General features: G+C 34.8%; 1 protein-coding gene across 4 annotated transcripts in view; it reads right to left on the bottom strand.

The window, feature by feature from the left end:
- FBXL20 (F-box and leucine rich repeat protein 20) overlaps positions 1–16,554 on the bottom strand; it is a 108,239-nt gene that overhangs the window by 24,958 nt on the left and 66,727 nt on the right. For all 4 annotated transcript variants that reach the window (XM_014833538.3, XM_014833537.3, XM_070483158.1 and 1 more), the window contains 4 exons: positions 15,011–15,065; positions 12,121–12,195; positions 10,736–10,830; positions 10,057–10,125 (listed from right to left, as the gene is read on the bottom strand). In XM_014833538.3, the coding sequence (XP_014689024.1) occupies positions 10,057–10,125; positions 10,736–10,830; positions 12,121–12,195; positions 15,011–15,065 (294 nt within the window). The remainder of the gene's footprint in view (positions 1–10,056; positions 10,126–10,735; positions 10,831–12,120; positions 12,196–15,010; positions 15,066–16,554) is intronic.

Genomic DNA, 16,554 nt, shown 5'->3' on the forward strand with positions numbered 1-16,554 from the left:
AACTGAGATGACCATGTGGGTTTTGTCCTTCATTCCAGAGGGCAGTAAATCTCACCAGTTGTATGTGGCCCACAAGTCAAGAATGGTTTTGACGCTTTTTAAATGGTTTAAAGAAAATCAAAAGAAGATACTATTTAGTAACATGCGAAAATTATATGAAATTCAGAAGTGAGCACCCAGAAACAGTTTTATTGGAGCACAGCCATGCTCATTTGTTTATGTATTGTCTATGGCTGCTTTTGTAAAACACCACCAGGGCGGAGTAGTTGTGACAGAGACTGTATGACCAATGAAGCCTAAATAGTTACTTATTCAGCACCATATAAAAAAAGTTTGCTGACTCCTGCTTTATTCTACTAATTACTATGAGATATTACATTAATCAATTTTCAGATGTTAAATCACAATTGTATTTCTGGGATAAATCCCACTTGGTTATGATCCAAAATCCTTTTATATGTTGCTAGATTCAGTTTGCTAAAATTTTGTTAAGTACTTTTGCATTTGTGTTCCTGAGGAATACTGATCAGTGGATCTCCTTTTATTGTGATGTCTTTGTTTGGCTTGCTATGGGAAGAATACTGGCCTCACAGAGTAAGTTATGAAGTGTTTCCTTTTTTCATGAATCAGTTTGAAGATCAATATTATTTCTTCTTTAAGTATTTGCTGGAACTCACCAGTGAAGCCATCTGGGCCCGGGCTGTTCTTCGTGGGATGATTTTGAATTGTTCACTGAATTTACTTGTCATAGATCTGTTCAGATTGTCTATTATTTTCTTGAGTCAAATTTGGTAATTTGTGTCTTCCCAGGAATTTGTCCATTTCATCTAGGTTTAATTTGTTGGCATAAAGTTATTCATGATATTTTTGAAGTCCTCTCCTTCATTCTTGCTTTTGATAACTTGTGTCTTCTCTCTTATGTTCTTAGTCTAGGTTTGCAAATTCTTTGGATTTTTTTCTCTTTTCTTTTTTTTGAGGAAGATTAGCCCTGAGCTAACTACTGCCAATCCTCCTCTTTTTGCTGAGGAAGACTGGCCCTGAGCTAACATCCATGCCCATCTTCCTCCACTTTATACGTGGGACACCTATCACAGCATGACTTTTGCGAAGAGGTGCCAGGTCTGCACCCGCGACCTAAACCAGTGAACCCTGGGCCACCGAGAAGCGGAACGTGCGAACTTAACCGCTGCATCACCAGGCCGGCCCTTGGATTTTTTTCCAAAGAACTAGCTTTTGGTTTCATCGATTTTATTACTGTTTTTCTGCTTCCTATTTCACTGATATCCAATCTAATCTTTGTTATTTCCTTCTTCTTCTTGGTTTGGGCTTAGTTTGCTCTTCTTTTTCTAATTTCCTAATGTTGAAGTTTGTTATTGATTTCAGCTTTCTTTCCTCTTTTCTGACATAGGAATTCAGAACTCTATCACTGCTGTAGTTGCATCCCCTAAATTTTGATGGCTTTTCATTTTCTTTCAGTTGAAAATATTTTTAAAATTTCTCTTGTGATTTTTGTCTTTAACTAATGGGTTATTCAGAAGTGTGTTGCTTAATTTGCAAATACTTGGGGTTTCCCCAGATTTTGTTCTCTTATGAATATCTAGTTTTAATTCTCTAGTTCTGGTCAGAGAACATTGTATATGACTTTAATCTTCTTAAATTTATTAAGGCTTGTTTAGTGGTCCAATCTATGCTCTATCCTGGAGAATGTTCCAAGTCTGTTTGTAAAGAATATTTATTCTGTATTCATTGGGTGGAGTGTTCTATTTGCGTAGTATGCATTTTTCCATCTGTTTACTTTTCAACCTATTTCTGTCTTTGGATCTGAAGTATGTCTCTTGTAGACAGTGCATAGTTGGGTCGTGTTTTTTAATCCATACTGACAATCTCTGTCTTCTGGGTGAAGTGTTTGGTCTGTCCACTTTTAATAGAATTACTGATATGGTTGGATTTTGTGTCCCATTTTGCTATCCTTTTTCTATCTGTTTCATGCTTTTTTTGGTTGGTTTTTCTGTTTCTCTTTTAACGTTTTCTTATGTTACGTGTACCATTTCAATTCCTCTGTTGATTTTTTACTTTTTTTTTGAGTTATTTTCTTAGTTTGCTCACAGATTACAATACGTATCTTAATTTACCACAATCTATTTCAGAATAACAACTTAATTCTCACAAAACAGGCATTTTGCTCCAATATATCACCATTCCCTGCTCCCACCTTTGTGCTTTTATTTTCATATGTTCAAATATATTTCATGTATTACTTCTATATATGTTATAAATCTAACACAGTGTTATAATTATTGCTTTATATAGTCTTATATCTTCCAAAGAAGTTAAAAGAAGATATGAGAAAGTTACGGAGTCTTAGATTCACCCACATATTTACCACTTCTGATGCTCTTCAGTTACCAATTCCTATGGATTTGAGTTACTGTATGGTATTTATTTCCTTTCATCCTGAAGGACTTCCTCTAGTATTTCTTATGAGGCACATTCGCTAGCAACAAATTCTCTCCGTTTTTGTTTATATAGCAATGTCATAACTTGGCCTTCATTTTTGAAGGACAGTTTTGCTAGACAGAGAATTCTTTTTTCCTTTCAGTCCACTGAACACGTCACGTGGCTCTGGCTTCCACTGTTTATGATTAGGTTATCCATTAATCATATATTTCTTGTATATGAGTTATTTTCCTCTTGCTGCTTTCAAAATTTTCTCCTTGTTTTTAGTTTTCAACAGTTTGGCTCTAATGTGTCTGGGTGTGGATATCTGTTTTTATCCTTCTTGGGTACACTGAACTTCTTAGACCTGCAGAATAATATTTTTCATCAAATTTGGTAAGTTTTCTGCCACTAATTCCTCACATTTTTTTTTCTGCCCCTCCTCTCACCTAGGATTCCCATTTTATGAATGTTGGTACTCTTGATCTTGACCAACAGGTCTCTTGAGGCTCTGTCCATTTTTCTTTAATTCTCTCTGTTCTTCAGACTGGATAATTTCTACAGATCTTTAAGTTTACTGATTATCTGTTGTGCTATCCTCCCCCTGCCAGCTTTACTGAGATATACTGACATATAACACTGTGCAAGTTTAATGTGTATAATGTGATGATTTGTTAAACAAATACATCATCAAATGTTTACCACAATAAAGTCAGTTAACATATTCTTCACCTCACATAACTACCATTTTGCTGTCGCTTTGTGGAAACATTTAAAATCTACTCTCATAGCAACTTTCAAGTATACAATACAGCATTGTTAACTATAGTCATCATGCTATATATTAGATCCCTGGAACTTGTCTTATAACTACAGGTTTGTATCCTTTGACCAACATCTCTTTATTTTGTTCTATTATCTTTAATGTGCTATTGAGACTGCTAGTGAATTTTTCAGATATTATATTTCCAGTTCCAGAATTTCCATTTGGCTTGCATTTTACAATTTCTATCTCTTTACTGACATTCTCTATTTAACAAGTTATTGTCATTATACTGTCCTTTTATCACATGCAAATACTTCAAAAATTGAGATATAATTGACATATTAGTTTCAGGTATACAACAAAATGATTGAATATATGTATATATTGCAAAATGATCACCACAATAAGTCCATCCATCACCACATACAGCTCCAGTTTTTTTCTTGTGATGAGAACTGTTAAGATCTAATTTTTAAAAATCTAGTTTTAGTATATATGACTTGCACATATTTTTAAGTTTATCCTTAAGTATTTTATGTTCTTAGATGTTACCATGTTATATTCAAAAATTTTTTAAATTGTCCCATGCTGGTAGGTAGCTACAAAATTGATCTTTGCCTATTTGTCATGTTTCCTCACTTGAACCATATCATGCCATTTATTTCTTACTTTCCAATCTGCATGCCATCCCCCATCCCTTTATTGTACTAAATGGACTTCCAGTATCATGTTGAATAGATGTAGTAGACCCAAGACCTTGCTTTGTTTCTGACCTTAGGGAGAAAGTGTTCAGTCTTTTATGATTAAATATGATGTTAGTAGGAGGTTTTTCATATACAAAATTTATCAGGTTGACGAAATTATCTTCTCCTAGTTTGTTTAGAGATTTTACCATTAATGGGTATTTAATTCTGTAAAATACTTTTGTTGGACCTATTGAAATGATCATACGATTTTTCTTCTTTGATCTTTTATCAAGTTGGAACTTAATACTGATTTTGCATGTTAAAACAACCTTGTATTTCTGGGATAAATCCAAATTGATTATGATTTATGACTCTTCATATACTGTGAATTCAATTTGACAATATTTTCTTAAGGATGTTTACATGTCCATGAGGAACATTGGCCAGTAGTTTCCTTTTCTTGTAATTCTTGTCTGATTTTTGACGACCTCAAAAAATGAGTTAGAAAGTCTTCCCTCTTCCTCCTCCTTCATTTTTTTGAAAGATTTTTTTATGATTAATATCATTTCTTTCTGAAATGTTCAATAGAATTCAATACTGAAGCTATCTAAGCCTAGAGGTTTTGAGTTTTTGGTGGTAAGGTTTTTAATCATCAATCCAATTTTTAAAGACATAAGGCTATTCAGATCTTCTATTTCTTCTTGTCAGTTTTGGTAATTTGTGTCTTTCAAAGAATGCATCCATTTTATCTAAGCTGTCAAATTATTGGCATAAAATTGCTCATTATGTTCTCTTATTAACCTTTTAATACGTGTAGAGTCTATAGTGATATTTCTTTTTACAATCTTGGTACTGGCAATTAATGTCTTCTTTCTTGACTAATCTAGACAGAAGGTGACCAAGCTTAATGGTTTTTTTTTGTTTGTCTGCTAAGGAAGATTGGCCCTAAGCTAATAGCTGCTGTCAATCTTCTCTTTTTGCTTCAGAAAGATTGTCAGTGAGCTAACAACATCTGTGTCAATCTTCCTCTATTTTGTATGTGGGACACCACAACAGCATGGCTTGATGAGTGGTGTGTAGGTCCTCGCCCAGGGTTCTGAATCCGCAAACCCCAGGCTGCTGAAGTGAAGCATGGGAACCCAACCACTATGCCACTGGGCCGGCCCCCTAAGCTTACTGATTCTATTTCAAAGAACCAGCTTCTGCTTTCACGGATTTTCTCTACTCTACGCCTATTTTTTATTTCACTGATTTCCACCATTACTTTTTCTCTTCTTTCCTTTTACTTATTGTGGATTTATTTTTCTTTTTCTAGTTTTCTAAAAACTAGATTTAGAGCCTTGACTCTCAATCTTTCTTTTCTAATGTAAGCATTTAAAGGTATACAGTTTGCTCCAAGCACCGCCTTTGGTGGATTCCACAAGTTTCAAACGTTGTGTTTTCATTATCACATAACAAAACATATTTTCTAATTTTCTTTGTAATTTATCCCTTGGCCCATGGGTTATTCAGAAGTGTAATACTTAATTTTTAAATTTTATAGATAAGTATTACTGACATCTACATTAATTTTGTTGAGGCTATAGAACACACACAACGTGATTTCAAGCCTTCTAAATTGATTGAAATTTGTTTTACAACCATTATTTGGTGTGTCTTATTGAATATTCCAAGTGCAAAAGAATGCTTTTTTGGGGGCTGGCCTGGTAGTGTAGTGGTTAAGTTTGTGCACTCCACTTTGGTGGCCCAGGGTTTGTCGGTTCAGATCCTGGGTGTGGACCTACACACCGCTCTTCAAGCCACGCTGTGGCAGTATCCTACACAGAAGAACCAGAAGGACTTTTAACTAGGATATACAACTATGTACTGGGGTTTTGGGAAGAAAAATAAGAAAAAAAAAGGAAGAGTGACAACAGATGTTAGCTCAGGACCAAAAAAAAGCATACCTTAAAAAAAAAAAAAAGAATGCTTTTTGGGGTGCTTTTTGGTACAGCATTCCATAAATGTCAAATAGGACAAGTTCACTGAAAGTGTTTTCAAGACTTCTATAGCTTTACACTGTTTTTTTGTCTACTAGTTTAACCATTTACTAAAAGAAGAGGATACTATTTAATATCTTTTCCATTTACCCTTTTTCCTGATGTTTACATCATTTGATATAAAAAAAATCAGTAAAGTTTCCTGTCATTAGTAATAGTATATCTTTTCCCATCCTTTTACTCTTAATCTCCATATTATCTTTAAGTTTTCTTTAAATTCTTGAGCATATATGTACTTGTTTTTTTCTTTTGAGGGAGATTAGCCCCGAGCTAACATCCATGCCCATCTTCCTCTACTTTTTTTACATGTGGGATGCCTGCCACAGCATGGCTTAATAACCGGTATGTAGGTCTGTGTCCGGGATCTGAATTGGTGAACCCCAGGCCGCTAAAGAGGAGTGTGTGAATTTAACCACTACGCCACCAGGTTGGCCCTGGTAACTGCTTTTTTAAAACTCTTTTTTGGTCAATTTTATAATCTCTGTCCTTTCTAGGTCTGTTTCTATTGACAGGTTTTTCTTCTGGTTCTTCTTCAGCTATCATTTCCTGCTTCGCTGCATGTACTGTAATTTTCGACTAAATGATGTAAATTCTGTATGCTACATTTCTGAGTGTCTAGATTTTGTCGTCTTCTTTAAAGAATGTTGAGTTTTGATTTGGCAGGCAGTTAAGTTAGTTGTGGTTCAATCTGATCCTAAATTTTTTCTTTTAATCATTATTAGGGCAGGTTTAGTTCAGCTCTACTACCAAGGAACGAGCTTTCTGAAATCTCTTTCTAAATGTCCCAAGGTGTTCCACGAGCTTTCTCCATTTTGTGTAGTTAGAACTTCTCCAAGCCTTATTTAAATTCTTGGAATTCTTCAGTTTACAGTTTCCCAGTAATTGCTCTTTCCTTATTAGATGTTCTTTGCCCAGCTTTGTGGGGTCTCAATATGTGCATACATAGTTTACTATTCAGCCAAATCTATGTAGATTTCTGTAGACCTTTTCTGAGTAGGTCCCCCTTCTCTAGACAGAAATTACAGCCACTCTGGTCTCCCTGAACTCTGATCTCTTTCTCTTCAAATCAACCAGAACTTTGTGCTCTTCTTGCGTTCCTTCTCCTTGTGCCATTATCTGGAAAATGCCATCAGGCTGAAAGCCAGGGTAATCATATGGCTTACCTCATTTGTTTCTCAGTCCTGTGTTGCATGTTGTCTAACATTTCAAACTGGTTGTTTCCTATGTTTTGTACAGTTTTATAGTTGTTTACAGCAGGAGGGCAGTTATCATCATGGTCAAAAGCAGAAGTCTCTGTCTTTGATTTTTAAAGTTTGTATAATTTTCTTCTATATTGTGTTTAAAATATTGCATTTCTAATGTCACTAGTTCAGGCAAAAATCTGAACACTGACCAGTGGTTATTTAACGATTTTAAGATATTAAATTTTTTTTGTAGGAGTGATAAAGTTAATGTGCTTTTATCTTTTAGAGATGCATATTTTAGAAATGCATATTTACAGATTAAATAATACGATGTCTAGGATTTTTTTCAAAATAATATAAAATAAGAAGGGGTAGGTGAGTGGGGGTACAGATGAAACAAGATGAGCCATAAAGGGATTAATTTCTCAATTATCAATTTGAAGCTATGTGATAGGTTTACTATACTATTTTGCCTACTTTGGAATGTTTAAAATTTTTCATAAGAAATCAAAAGTCAGTAGAAGTAATTTCTCTCTCTGTGATTATAGCTCCAACTTGACATGGTTAGGTTTGTGTGTTTTGTTTTCAATTTTTAGGGACTGCTTTGATTTCTTTTTGACTTAATTCACGTTTGCTTTTTTTTCCTCCCCAAAGCCCCAGTACATAGTTGTATATCCTAGTTCTAGGTCATTCTAGTTCTTCTATGTGGGATGCCACCACAGCACGGCTTGATGAGTGCTGCTAGGTCCGTGCCCAGGATCCGAACTGGGAAACCCTGGGCTGCTGAAGCAGAGTATATGAACTTAACCACTTGGCCATGGGGCCAGCCCTTAATTCATGTTTTAATTATGTAAAACAATTACATGGCTATTAAAGTAAAATTATAAAACATGATATTCAGAGGTCTCCCTTTCATCCCTGCTTGTTCATGCCTTCTCTCTCCCCCATAAGTAACTATTTTTATCAGTTTTTGATTAAATAGTTAATTACTGTTTCTTTTTGAAAATATAAGTAAATACGGAAATATATTTGTATTATCTCCCCGGCCCTACAAAAAAGTATCTTATTATACAAACTCCTCCATAGTTTGCTTTCTTAATTTAACAATATGTACTGGAGATCACTCTGGACTACTATACAGAGATTCTCCTCATTCCTTTTATTTAACCAGTCCTCTACTGATACACATTTGAGTTGTTTAATGTCTTTCGCTATTAAAAATAATGCAGTATTTGTTATTACAAACAGTAAAACTTAATAGCCTCGTATATAAATCATATTATATTTTTGCCAGTGTATTTTTGGTATCTAAGATAGATACCTTGAAAAAAGAGTAAATAATATGTCACTTTTCTAGATACCAAGTAGTCAAATTCTCAATCTCTGTAACATTAAGTATTCAAAGGAAAAAAAATAAACAGGTAATTTATCTAAAGTAAATGAAGGGCTACTGGTATAAGTCATGGTGGGGGAGGGTAGTAAATTTGTCTCTCACATTAGAGGTTTCCAAATCAATCCATAGGAGTAATACTTGTTAGCAGAATTAATAGCCATAAGTGTCTTTCAGACACTTTCTATATTAAAAGTTAACAGTGTTGCAACCTCAAAGAAAAGAATAAAATAAACAATGTGTACCCTGTACTTGGAGTGTCTTCCACTTCCCTTTGTTCAAATTCTAAAGATCTCATGAGGCCTTTCTGAACAGGAAGATTCAGTGAATAATCCTGGCCCCTCTCTGTGTAAACATGCTTCTTCAATGGCTTTGCTTCACCTCATGATAAGCAAAAATTTCCCTACATAATATTTAAATGTTATTTGATATATGTTATTATCAATATATATCTTTGGGCTGAATGTTTTTCATGTCTACCTTTTATGTCTATTGTGTCTGTTGACAATAAACTCTCAAGAATAAAGGATTATGGTTTTTTTTTTTTTAAAGATTGGCACCTGAGCTAACAACTGTTGCCAATCTTTTTTTTTTTTCCTGCTTTTTTTTCCCCCAAACCTTCCCAGTACATAGTTATACATTTTAGTTGTGGGTCCTTCTAGTTGTAGCACGTGGGACACCACCTCAACATGGCCCAACAAGTGATGCCATGTCCGTGCTCAGGATCTGAACTGGTGAAACCCTGGGCCCCCGAAGCAGAGCGTGAAAACTTAACCACTCGGCCACAGGGCCAGCCCCAGGATTATGTTTTATTTCTTTCATATTGTGACTGACACAGACACAGTGCAAAATATTTAAAGAGTCGTTTAACAAATGCTCTCAGTGCTCTCTTCAGCAGCACACATACTATATAATAATAAATGCTCTCAATATTGATTATCATAATCAATGTTTAGTCCTGTGTTTAAGATTTTACATCTTTTTATAGAATTATCTGTTTACTTTGTCTTTTGAATGATAGCTCCTAGTATCTTACTGAAATATAAGTAGTCCTAGTAATTTGTATTATTAGTATCTCTACTGCATATTCACTGACTACAATTTTGAAGTTTCACTTGAAATATCAAGATAGGAGGGCCAGCCCCGTGGCCAAGTGGTTAAGTTTCCGCACTCTGCTTCGGCAGCCCAGGGTTTCGCCTGTTCGAATCCTGGGCACGACGTGGCACTGTTCATCAAGTCATGCTGAGGCGGCGTCCCACGTGCCACAACTAGAAGGACCCACAACTAAAAATACACAACTATGTACCAGGGGTCTTGGGGAGAAAAAGGAAAAATAAAATATTAAAAAAAAAAAAATCAAGCTAGGATTTGGGCCAGATTCCAAAATAAGTTTCTTATTCCATTTTTACTTTAATGTCACTTTCAGCTTTTAAAATCTCTTTCCTCTATAAAACCAAAATGAAATTTGCTAAATGTGTTTAGTAGCCTGTATTTAAAGCTAACGTAGGCAGGACACAAGGGACTGTGACTTACCCTTCTAAAACAAAATACTTACGCATCTGTAGTCTTTGTACACCCATTGAGATTCAGTACTTCAATGTTCCTACAGTTTTGTGCAAAGGTCCTTTACAGGAAAGAAACAAAGTAAAAGGTGTGAAATTAAATGGGCACAATTCAAGGCATTAAAAAAATAATACTAAAAGATGTTATTGGTAATATTGGACGTTGGTACAAAAGTAGCTCACAATTACAAACAAATTAATGTTCAACTATAAACTTTTAAACATTGATCTTTTTGCCAACCAAAGTTAAAATTATCTTTTTTGTGTGTGTGTGTTGTTGTTGTTTTTTTTTTTTTTTGGTGAAGAAGATTGGCCCTGAGCTAACATCTGTGCCAATCTTCTATTTTATGTGGGATGCCACCACAGTGTGGCTTGATAAGCGGTTCTCGGTCTGCCCCTGGGATCCTAACCTCCAAACCCCAGGCCAACAAAGTAGAGCATGCAAACTTAACCACTATGCCACCAGGCTGGCCCCCAAATTATCCTAACTTTGAGTAAACAAACTAAAAAAGAATTTACTCAAGGTTCCAAAACAATCATTTATGATACAGGGAATCTGATTTTTTCAGAATAGCCTAGGAATATAAAAACTATTTTAGCCTTTTCTGAGTGAGATACTATTTTTCACTTTAAGAGTCAAGATGATCAGTTAATCAGTAGTTATGTTCTTACCTTAATGCATTGTCTCCTACGCCAAGACACCCACGAAGACTTAACTTTCGTAAAAAGCCCCCACATCTTTTGGAAATATTCTCCACTACCCGGCCCTGTAAAAAAGAACAAGTAAACAGAAAGATAAGCCACCGCATTGTTTTTGAAAAGAAAATATCCTCATTTTTATTAATTTGTAAACAAGGATGACATCTGTTCATTTTAAAGACCTAATTAATTATGAAAATTTCAACTTACTATAAGAAAGCTTTCCTCATTAACCCATCTACTTGAAAACATACCTAAACCCTCTGTTGTTATTTTGTTCAATTTTCAGATACACTGTATTAAGAAATGGTGCTCTGTAGTTCTCTTATGCCACCATATTAATGTAGACTGCCCTCCTGGTTATATCGCAGTTACTGAAGGACATTAACTCTCTTTATTATTTCTGTATCCTTTCCAAAGTGCTTACTATAATACTGTAAACACATCAGAGACTCAATGAACACTTAATGAAAGCTTGTTTAATGATTTTGTGGGTCATGTTGCTTTAAATATTTACATCCATAAGGATTAGAGAAATGTGAAAAAAAAAAACCCACCATAATGTCAGTGGGTATTATTTTAAAAGCACTTTCTGAAAATAATAAAAGGTTCATGTGAGGCTCTTTCTAAACTTCTTACATGAATCCTCAAGACAATTAAGTTTCACTGGAATGTAAAAAAAAAAAACCCAATTAAAAAAAAAATCTAAATCTAAATCTCATTTAATCCTTATAACACAATGAGGAAGCTATTATTTCCACTCTCCTGATGAAAAACCCAAAGACCACAGAGCTCAAATTCAGGTTAGAATAATTTAAGCTTAAGCCATTATGCTTCTCCATCTCAGAGATAATAGGCTATACTAAGCAATGAAATATGTGGGAAGTGAGAAAAGAAAGAAATCTCTCCCTAGCAAAATAAATGATTTTGGCTTTATTCTTTTTTCATTCTCCATAAAAAACTATCCATAGGCTCCCCAAGAACCAAAACGCTCATCTCAAGAATAACTTATGCAAATACCATCCCCCAACAAGTTGTTAACTCTACTTATTCTTCAATAAACACACACCAAAAGACTTCCTTAAAATAAGCAAACACAGGTTCACATTTCCACTGCAAAAAAAAAAATTTTTTTTAGTCCTATTAGAACTAAATAATTTAGTCTTTTTTGAGTAAAATAATTCTCAAAAACTGAACAAGCTCTTGGGAACGTTGCAGGCTCCCATGAAGTTCAGATGCAGTGAAATTAACAGTTTCCCTCTCCAGGGAAAGGAGATTTATATGGTTGGGGCTAATCTGTGCCATGCTGTAATTACATTCTAACAAGAGAAATGGGGCCACACACCACATAATTATACCTCAATATCCCTCTGGAAATCAAACAGGTCAATTCGCTGCCAGTTACTGCCATCCAGAGCCAGAACATTCCAGGCCTATTGTGAAGAAAAAGAGACAGAATGAGCAGAAGCTGAAATGAAGGGGAAAAACAGCAAAATTCACATTCATAAATCAACCTACTGATGAATGAAACCTACCAAAAAATTTCTCACCTCCCCACCATTAATTCCCAAAAGGTCTGCCTTATTTCTGATTCCTACTTAATTCTCCAATTAGATTATGTCATAAATGAAGGGGTTATAGAAACTAGCAACTATGAAAGATCTTACATTAGGGGGGTGGGGAAAGGACAGGTTGTGATAAACAGCATAGTCAGAAACTGTTTTCTAACTGGAAGATTCTAGTTTCTAATCTCAAAATGAGATAGTTCAGCTGATGAAAAAAATCAAGTATGTTACTCTATCCCTCAACTAGGAATAAGTTGAGGGTGAAACCAAAGAAAGGACAGTACTACGAATATTGCTATGTTCGATATATATCTGCTATCCATAGTATCACTTGGTTGGTGACCTGGGACTTAGAGAAGATACCATCACTTCTCCATGCACATAACAGAACCTTAATGCCTTCCTCACTACCAATTCACTCACTCAGGCATGTTTTCCAGTTGGTCACCTTTCCCTCCAACTTTATTCAGGGGTAATTTTAGAACAGTGAAAGTTTAAGACTTCTCATACACTTCTTTGGTAAGCTAAAGGGAGGTAAGAAAGTTTCTAAGCTTTTCAACTTTTTAGGATTAGGTGAAAAATGACTCCAGTAAGAGTTAATTTGTTGTAGATCATTCTGTATTTCAATCAGAAAGCCTTTAAAAGTTTTCCCTATTAAATTTAAAGTATAAAAAAAGTCTTAATATTGTTGAGTTATAAACTTAGAATATCATCTCTTACTACAACAAATTAAAACACAGATTCAATACTGAAATTCTAAAAAGGAAATTGTGGATACACTTATAAGCCACAGGGTAACTGTCACATAATCAGCGAGAAATATTGTAGGGGTAAATAGTTATTACTCTAGAAATCTTTAAGTTTTTCTCAGGAGTTCAATGTTACTTTTCTTTCTGTGGCTTCATATTTTTCCAATGGTTTCTTGAATGGCTAGCCATGGGAGACACATATAAAACTTTTAAAGATCATTTGTTTACTAGATTCTTGGGCTAAATATACCTCTGATTTGGTTTGATAGTTCTCATTTCCTTACACTACTTTCGCCAGACGCAAGAAACATGCCAAACTGAGACTAAGATTGGGAATGACAGGTTCTTCTCTAGAGTTGCGTGTTTTTTTTTTAAACAGATTAATTATATACTTCAAGTACAGAGAATAACAGGATAACTACTGATGTACCAACTATACAGATTTAATGAAAATTGGCACTGTGCTTTTCTTTCTTCTAAGTTAAAACATATTAAGAGGAAAAAGGAACTGCAAATGAAAATAACAATTAAAACTCACTCAAATCAACATTCCTGAGATGAGACACTGCAACCAAACAGGTTTAGACACTAGTCTGGGTAGTTTCCCAATGATGACCTTGGCTACATTATGGAGACACAAAGGAAACCCCACTCATTTGTACCAGCCCTGTCTAGAGCAACCATTCAAGTGCCAGAGACAGAAATGTCATGAATAGAAATCATCAAAATACTACTAATTGTTTCCAAAATAGCTGATATACAGATTTAGTATGGTTTTTAGGATGCAGACATTACATTAAATGCAATGTAGTAAGACATGGTGAATTTTCTACAGAAAGTTTTATGGGTTTTCTTGAGGGGGGGTGGTGTTGGTAATTTGGAAAAACTGAGTCCACCTACAAAGATAAACACAATACTCTATGAGATAACCAATATTACATATCCAGCACCTGAGATTGTATCTGGTACATAGTAGGTTCTCAATAATATTTGTTAAATGAGCAAGCAAAAAGGCCAGCTTATAAGATGATACTTGTAGGTATTCATTTTATTAAGTTAATTACTATGTATCTGTATTAGAAAAGAGACTAGGAATGGTTCATAAAGCAATTTACTCACAACAGAGATTCTATTCTTTCTATTAGTGGCAGCAAATAAGATTATGATGTTTCACTGTTTTGTCACAGCAAAGTCAACTAACAAAAATGGGTAATTAAATGTATTGTAGAAACCGACTTTGAAAATGAAATCTGGTTTGCTCTACAATTTTTCGTTTTTTTTTTTTCCCCTCCCCAAATCCCCCTAGTACATAGTTGTATATTTTAGTTGTGGGTCCTTCTAGTTGTGGCATGTGGGACGCTGCCTCAACATGGCCTAATGAGCCATGCCATGTCCGCAACCAGGATCTGAACCCTGAGCCGCTGAAGCTAAACGTACGAACTTAACCACTCGGCCACAGGGCCGGCCCCTACAATTTTTAAAAAATTGAATTCTGGCTATTATCTTTTGAGGAGAGAATACAGGGAGGTAACATGAGAATTAGACCCTCAACAGCCTTCTGTGTGTGTGTGTGTGTGCGTGTGTGTGTATGAGAGAGAGAGAGTGCGTAAAATAAACCAGGAAAACATAATGAACACTATCTTACTACAATTCTGAGCAGAGCCTAACTTTTTAATTTGCATGTTTAATGCTTTTTCACTGAAAATGTTTCCTCTGTTTGTATTATACAAATAGTCAAGAGTTCCAAAAGATTAAAGTTAGAGACAGTACATATAGTAGAATTCCACGAGTTTGCATATGCCATGGGTGAAACAACATCCTTTGAAACATAACAACACACGGCTAACATCTGAAGTAAACGGTTCACCTACTACAGAAGCTGATATTGTCAGTGTCAGGAAGGGGTCCCCTGTAATTGTGTCAACCATTCTTACCCTGGAGACCTGAGCACAGCGACACAAGGTAACAACATCCAGAAAAGAAAATATCCTAAAAAGAGATGGAGACAAACTTTATTATAGGATAAAGTAGTTTCTCCTGATTTTTGCCTATAAATAATTGGCTATGTTAATACACACACAAAAAAGGCAGAAGTTCTTTTAAACAATCACAAAAAAAGGTGGAGCAATTTACAAAGATAATACTGCCGATATAAAACATATGGGAAGAAAGTAATCTTTCACTTGATAATGTATGTGTAAGTACCAGACAAGTTCAACTACTTACGTCAAGGGATGATAAAAAAAAATTTTATCAGTTAAAAATATTTTAAGTAAAAAACCAATTTTCACACTTCGGGTTATCAAAAGAAATAGGCTAGGGAAGGGATATCTTTATAAAGAATTTTATGGTTATGAAGAAAAAAGGATATAATAATATTGTAACACCTAAAAAATAGTGATTATAAAAGTTATAAAACTCACTTAACACATCAATGTCAGGAAATATTTATTGCCTAGAATTTTTCTCAGTCTTACAGAGGTTGAACATTCATTTTGAAGCATTATTATTTGAAATAATTTATTTGCTTAAAGCCTGATAACTCTCTCCACTATAAGCCACTTGCAAAAACAAGGCAGAGCAGGAGCAGAGCGAATAAGTCACTTCTGCTTACAGCCCTCCTTACTCATGAACACCTTTTAAGGTCATTTTGATCTGAATAAGAAGCTAAGCTCTTTCGCAAGTGGCGAAAAGTACAATATGGCATGTACTTCAAAGATTTGAGTAAACTAAAGTTATTGTGCTTAAAGAATTTTATAATATTCCTTGAGATAACCTGGAGTGTTACAAAATGGAGGTCAGGAAGCATTAATCTAGAGAAGAATAAAGGCTAGATTTTCTAATCTCTGATTACTTTAAGTGTAAAAAGCTTCTGAGTTAGCTTAAGAACAAAATTTTGTTGTTTAGTGATTAGAGGCTATCAGTCACATTTTGGAACTAGGAATAATCTGAGTTAATAATTTCATCAGACAGAAAGTTATGTGCATTTTTGAAATATTCTTAGTTTTTTAAAACTTCTTTTTATTTGGATAAAATACACATAAAATGTACCATTTTAACCATTTTTAAGTGTACAGTTCAATGGCATTAAGTACATTCACATTGTTGTGCAACCATCACCATCATCTATCTCTAGAACTTTTTCATCTTCCCAAAGTGAAACTTCGTACCAATTAAACCATAACTCCTTATTCCCCCCTCCCCTAGCCCCTGGCAACCACCACTCTAATGTCTTTCTCTATGAATTTGACTACTCTGGGTACTTCATATGAGTGGAATCATATGGTATTTTCCCTTTTGTGACTGGCTTATTTCACTTAGCATATCTTCAAGGTTCATCCATGTTGTAGCATGTGTGAGAATTTCCTTCCTTTTTAATGCTGAGTAATTGTTCATTGTATGTGTATACCACATTTGGTACATCTGTCCATAGATGGAAAGGCTGGATGTCTTTCTTTTTCTTTTGAGGCAGCCTTGT

Source organism: Equus asinus, chromosome 13 (assembly GCF_041296235.1).
Source record: "Equus asinus isolate D_3611 breed Donkey chromosome 13, EquAss-T2T_v2, whole genome shotgun sequence".
NCBI classification, from domain to species: domain Eukaryota; kingdom Metazoa; phylum Chordata; class Mammalia; order Perissodactyla; family Equidae; genus Equus; species Equus asinus.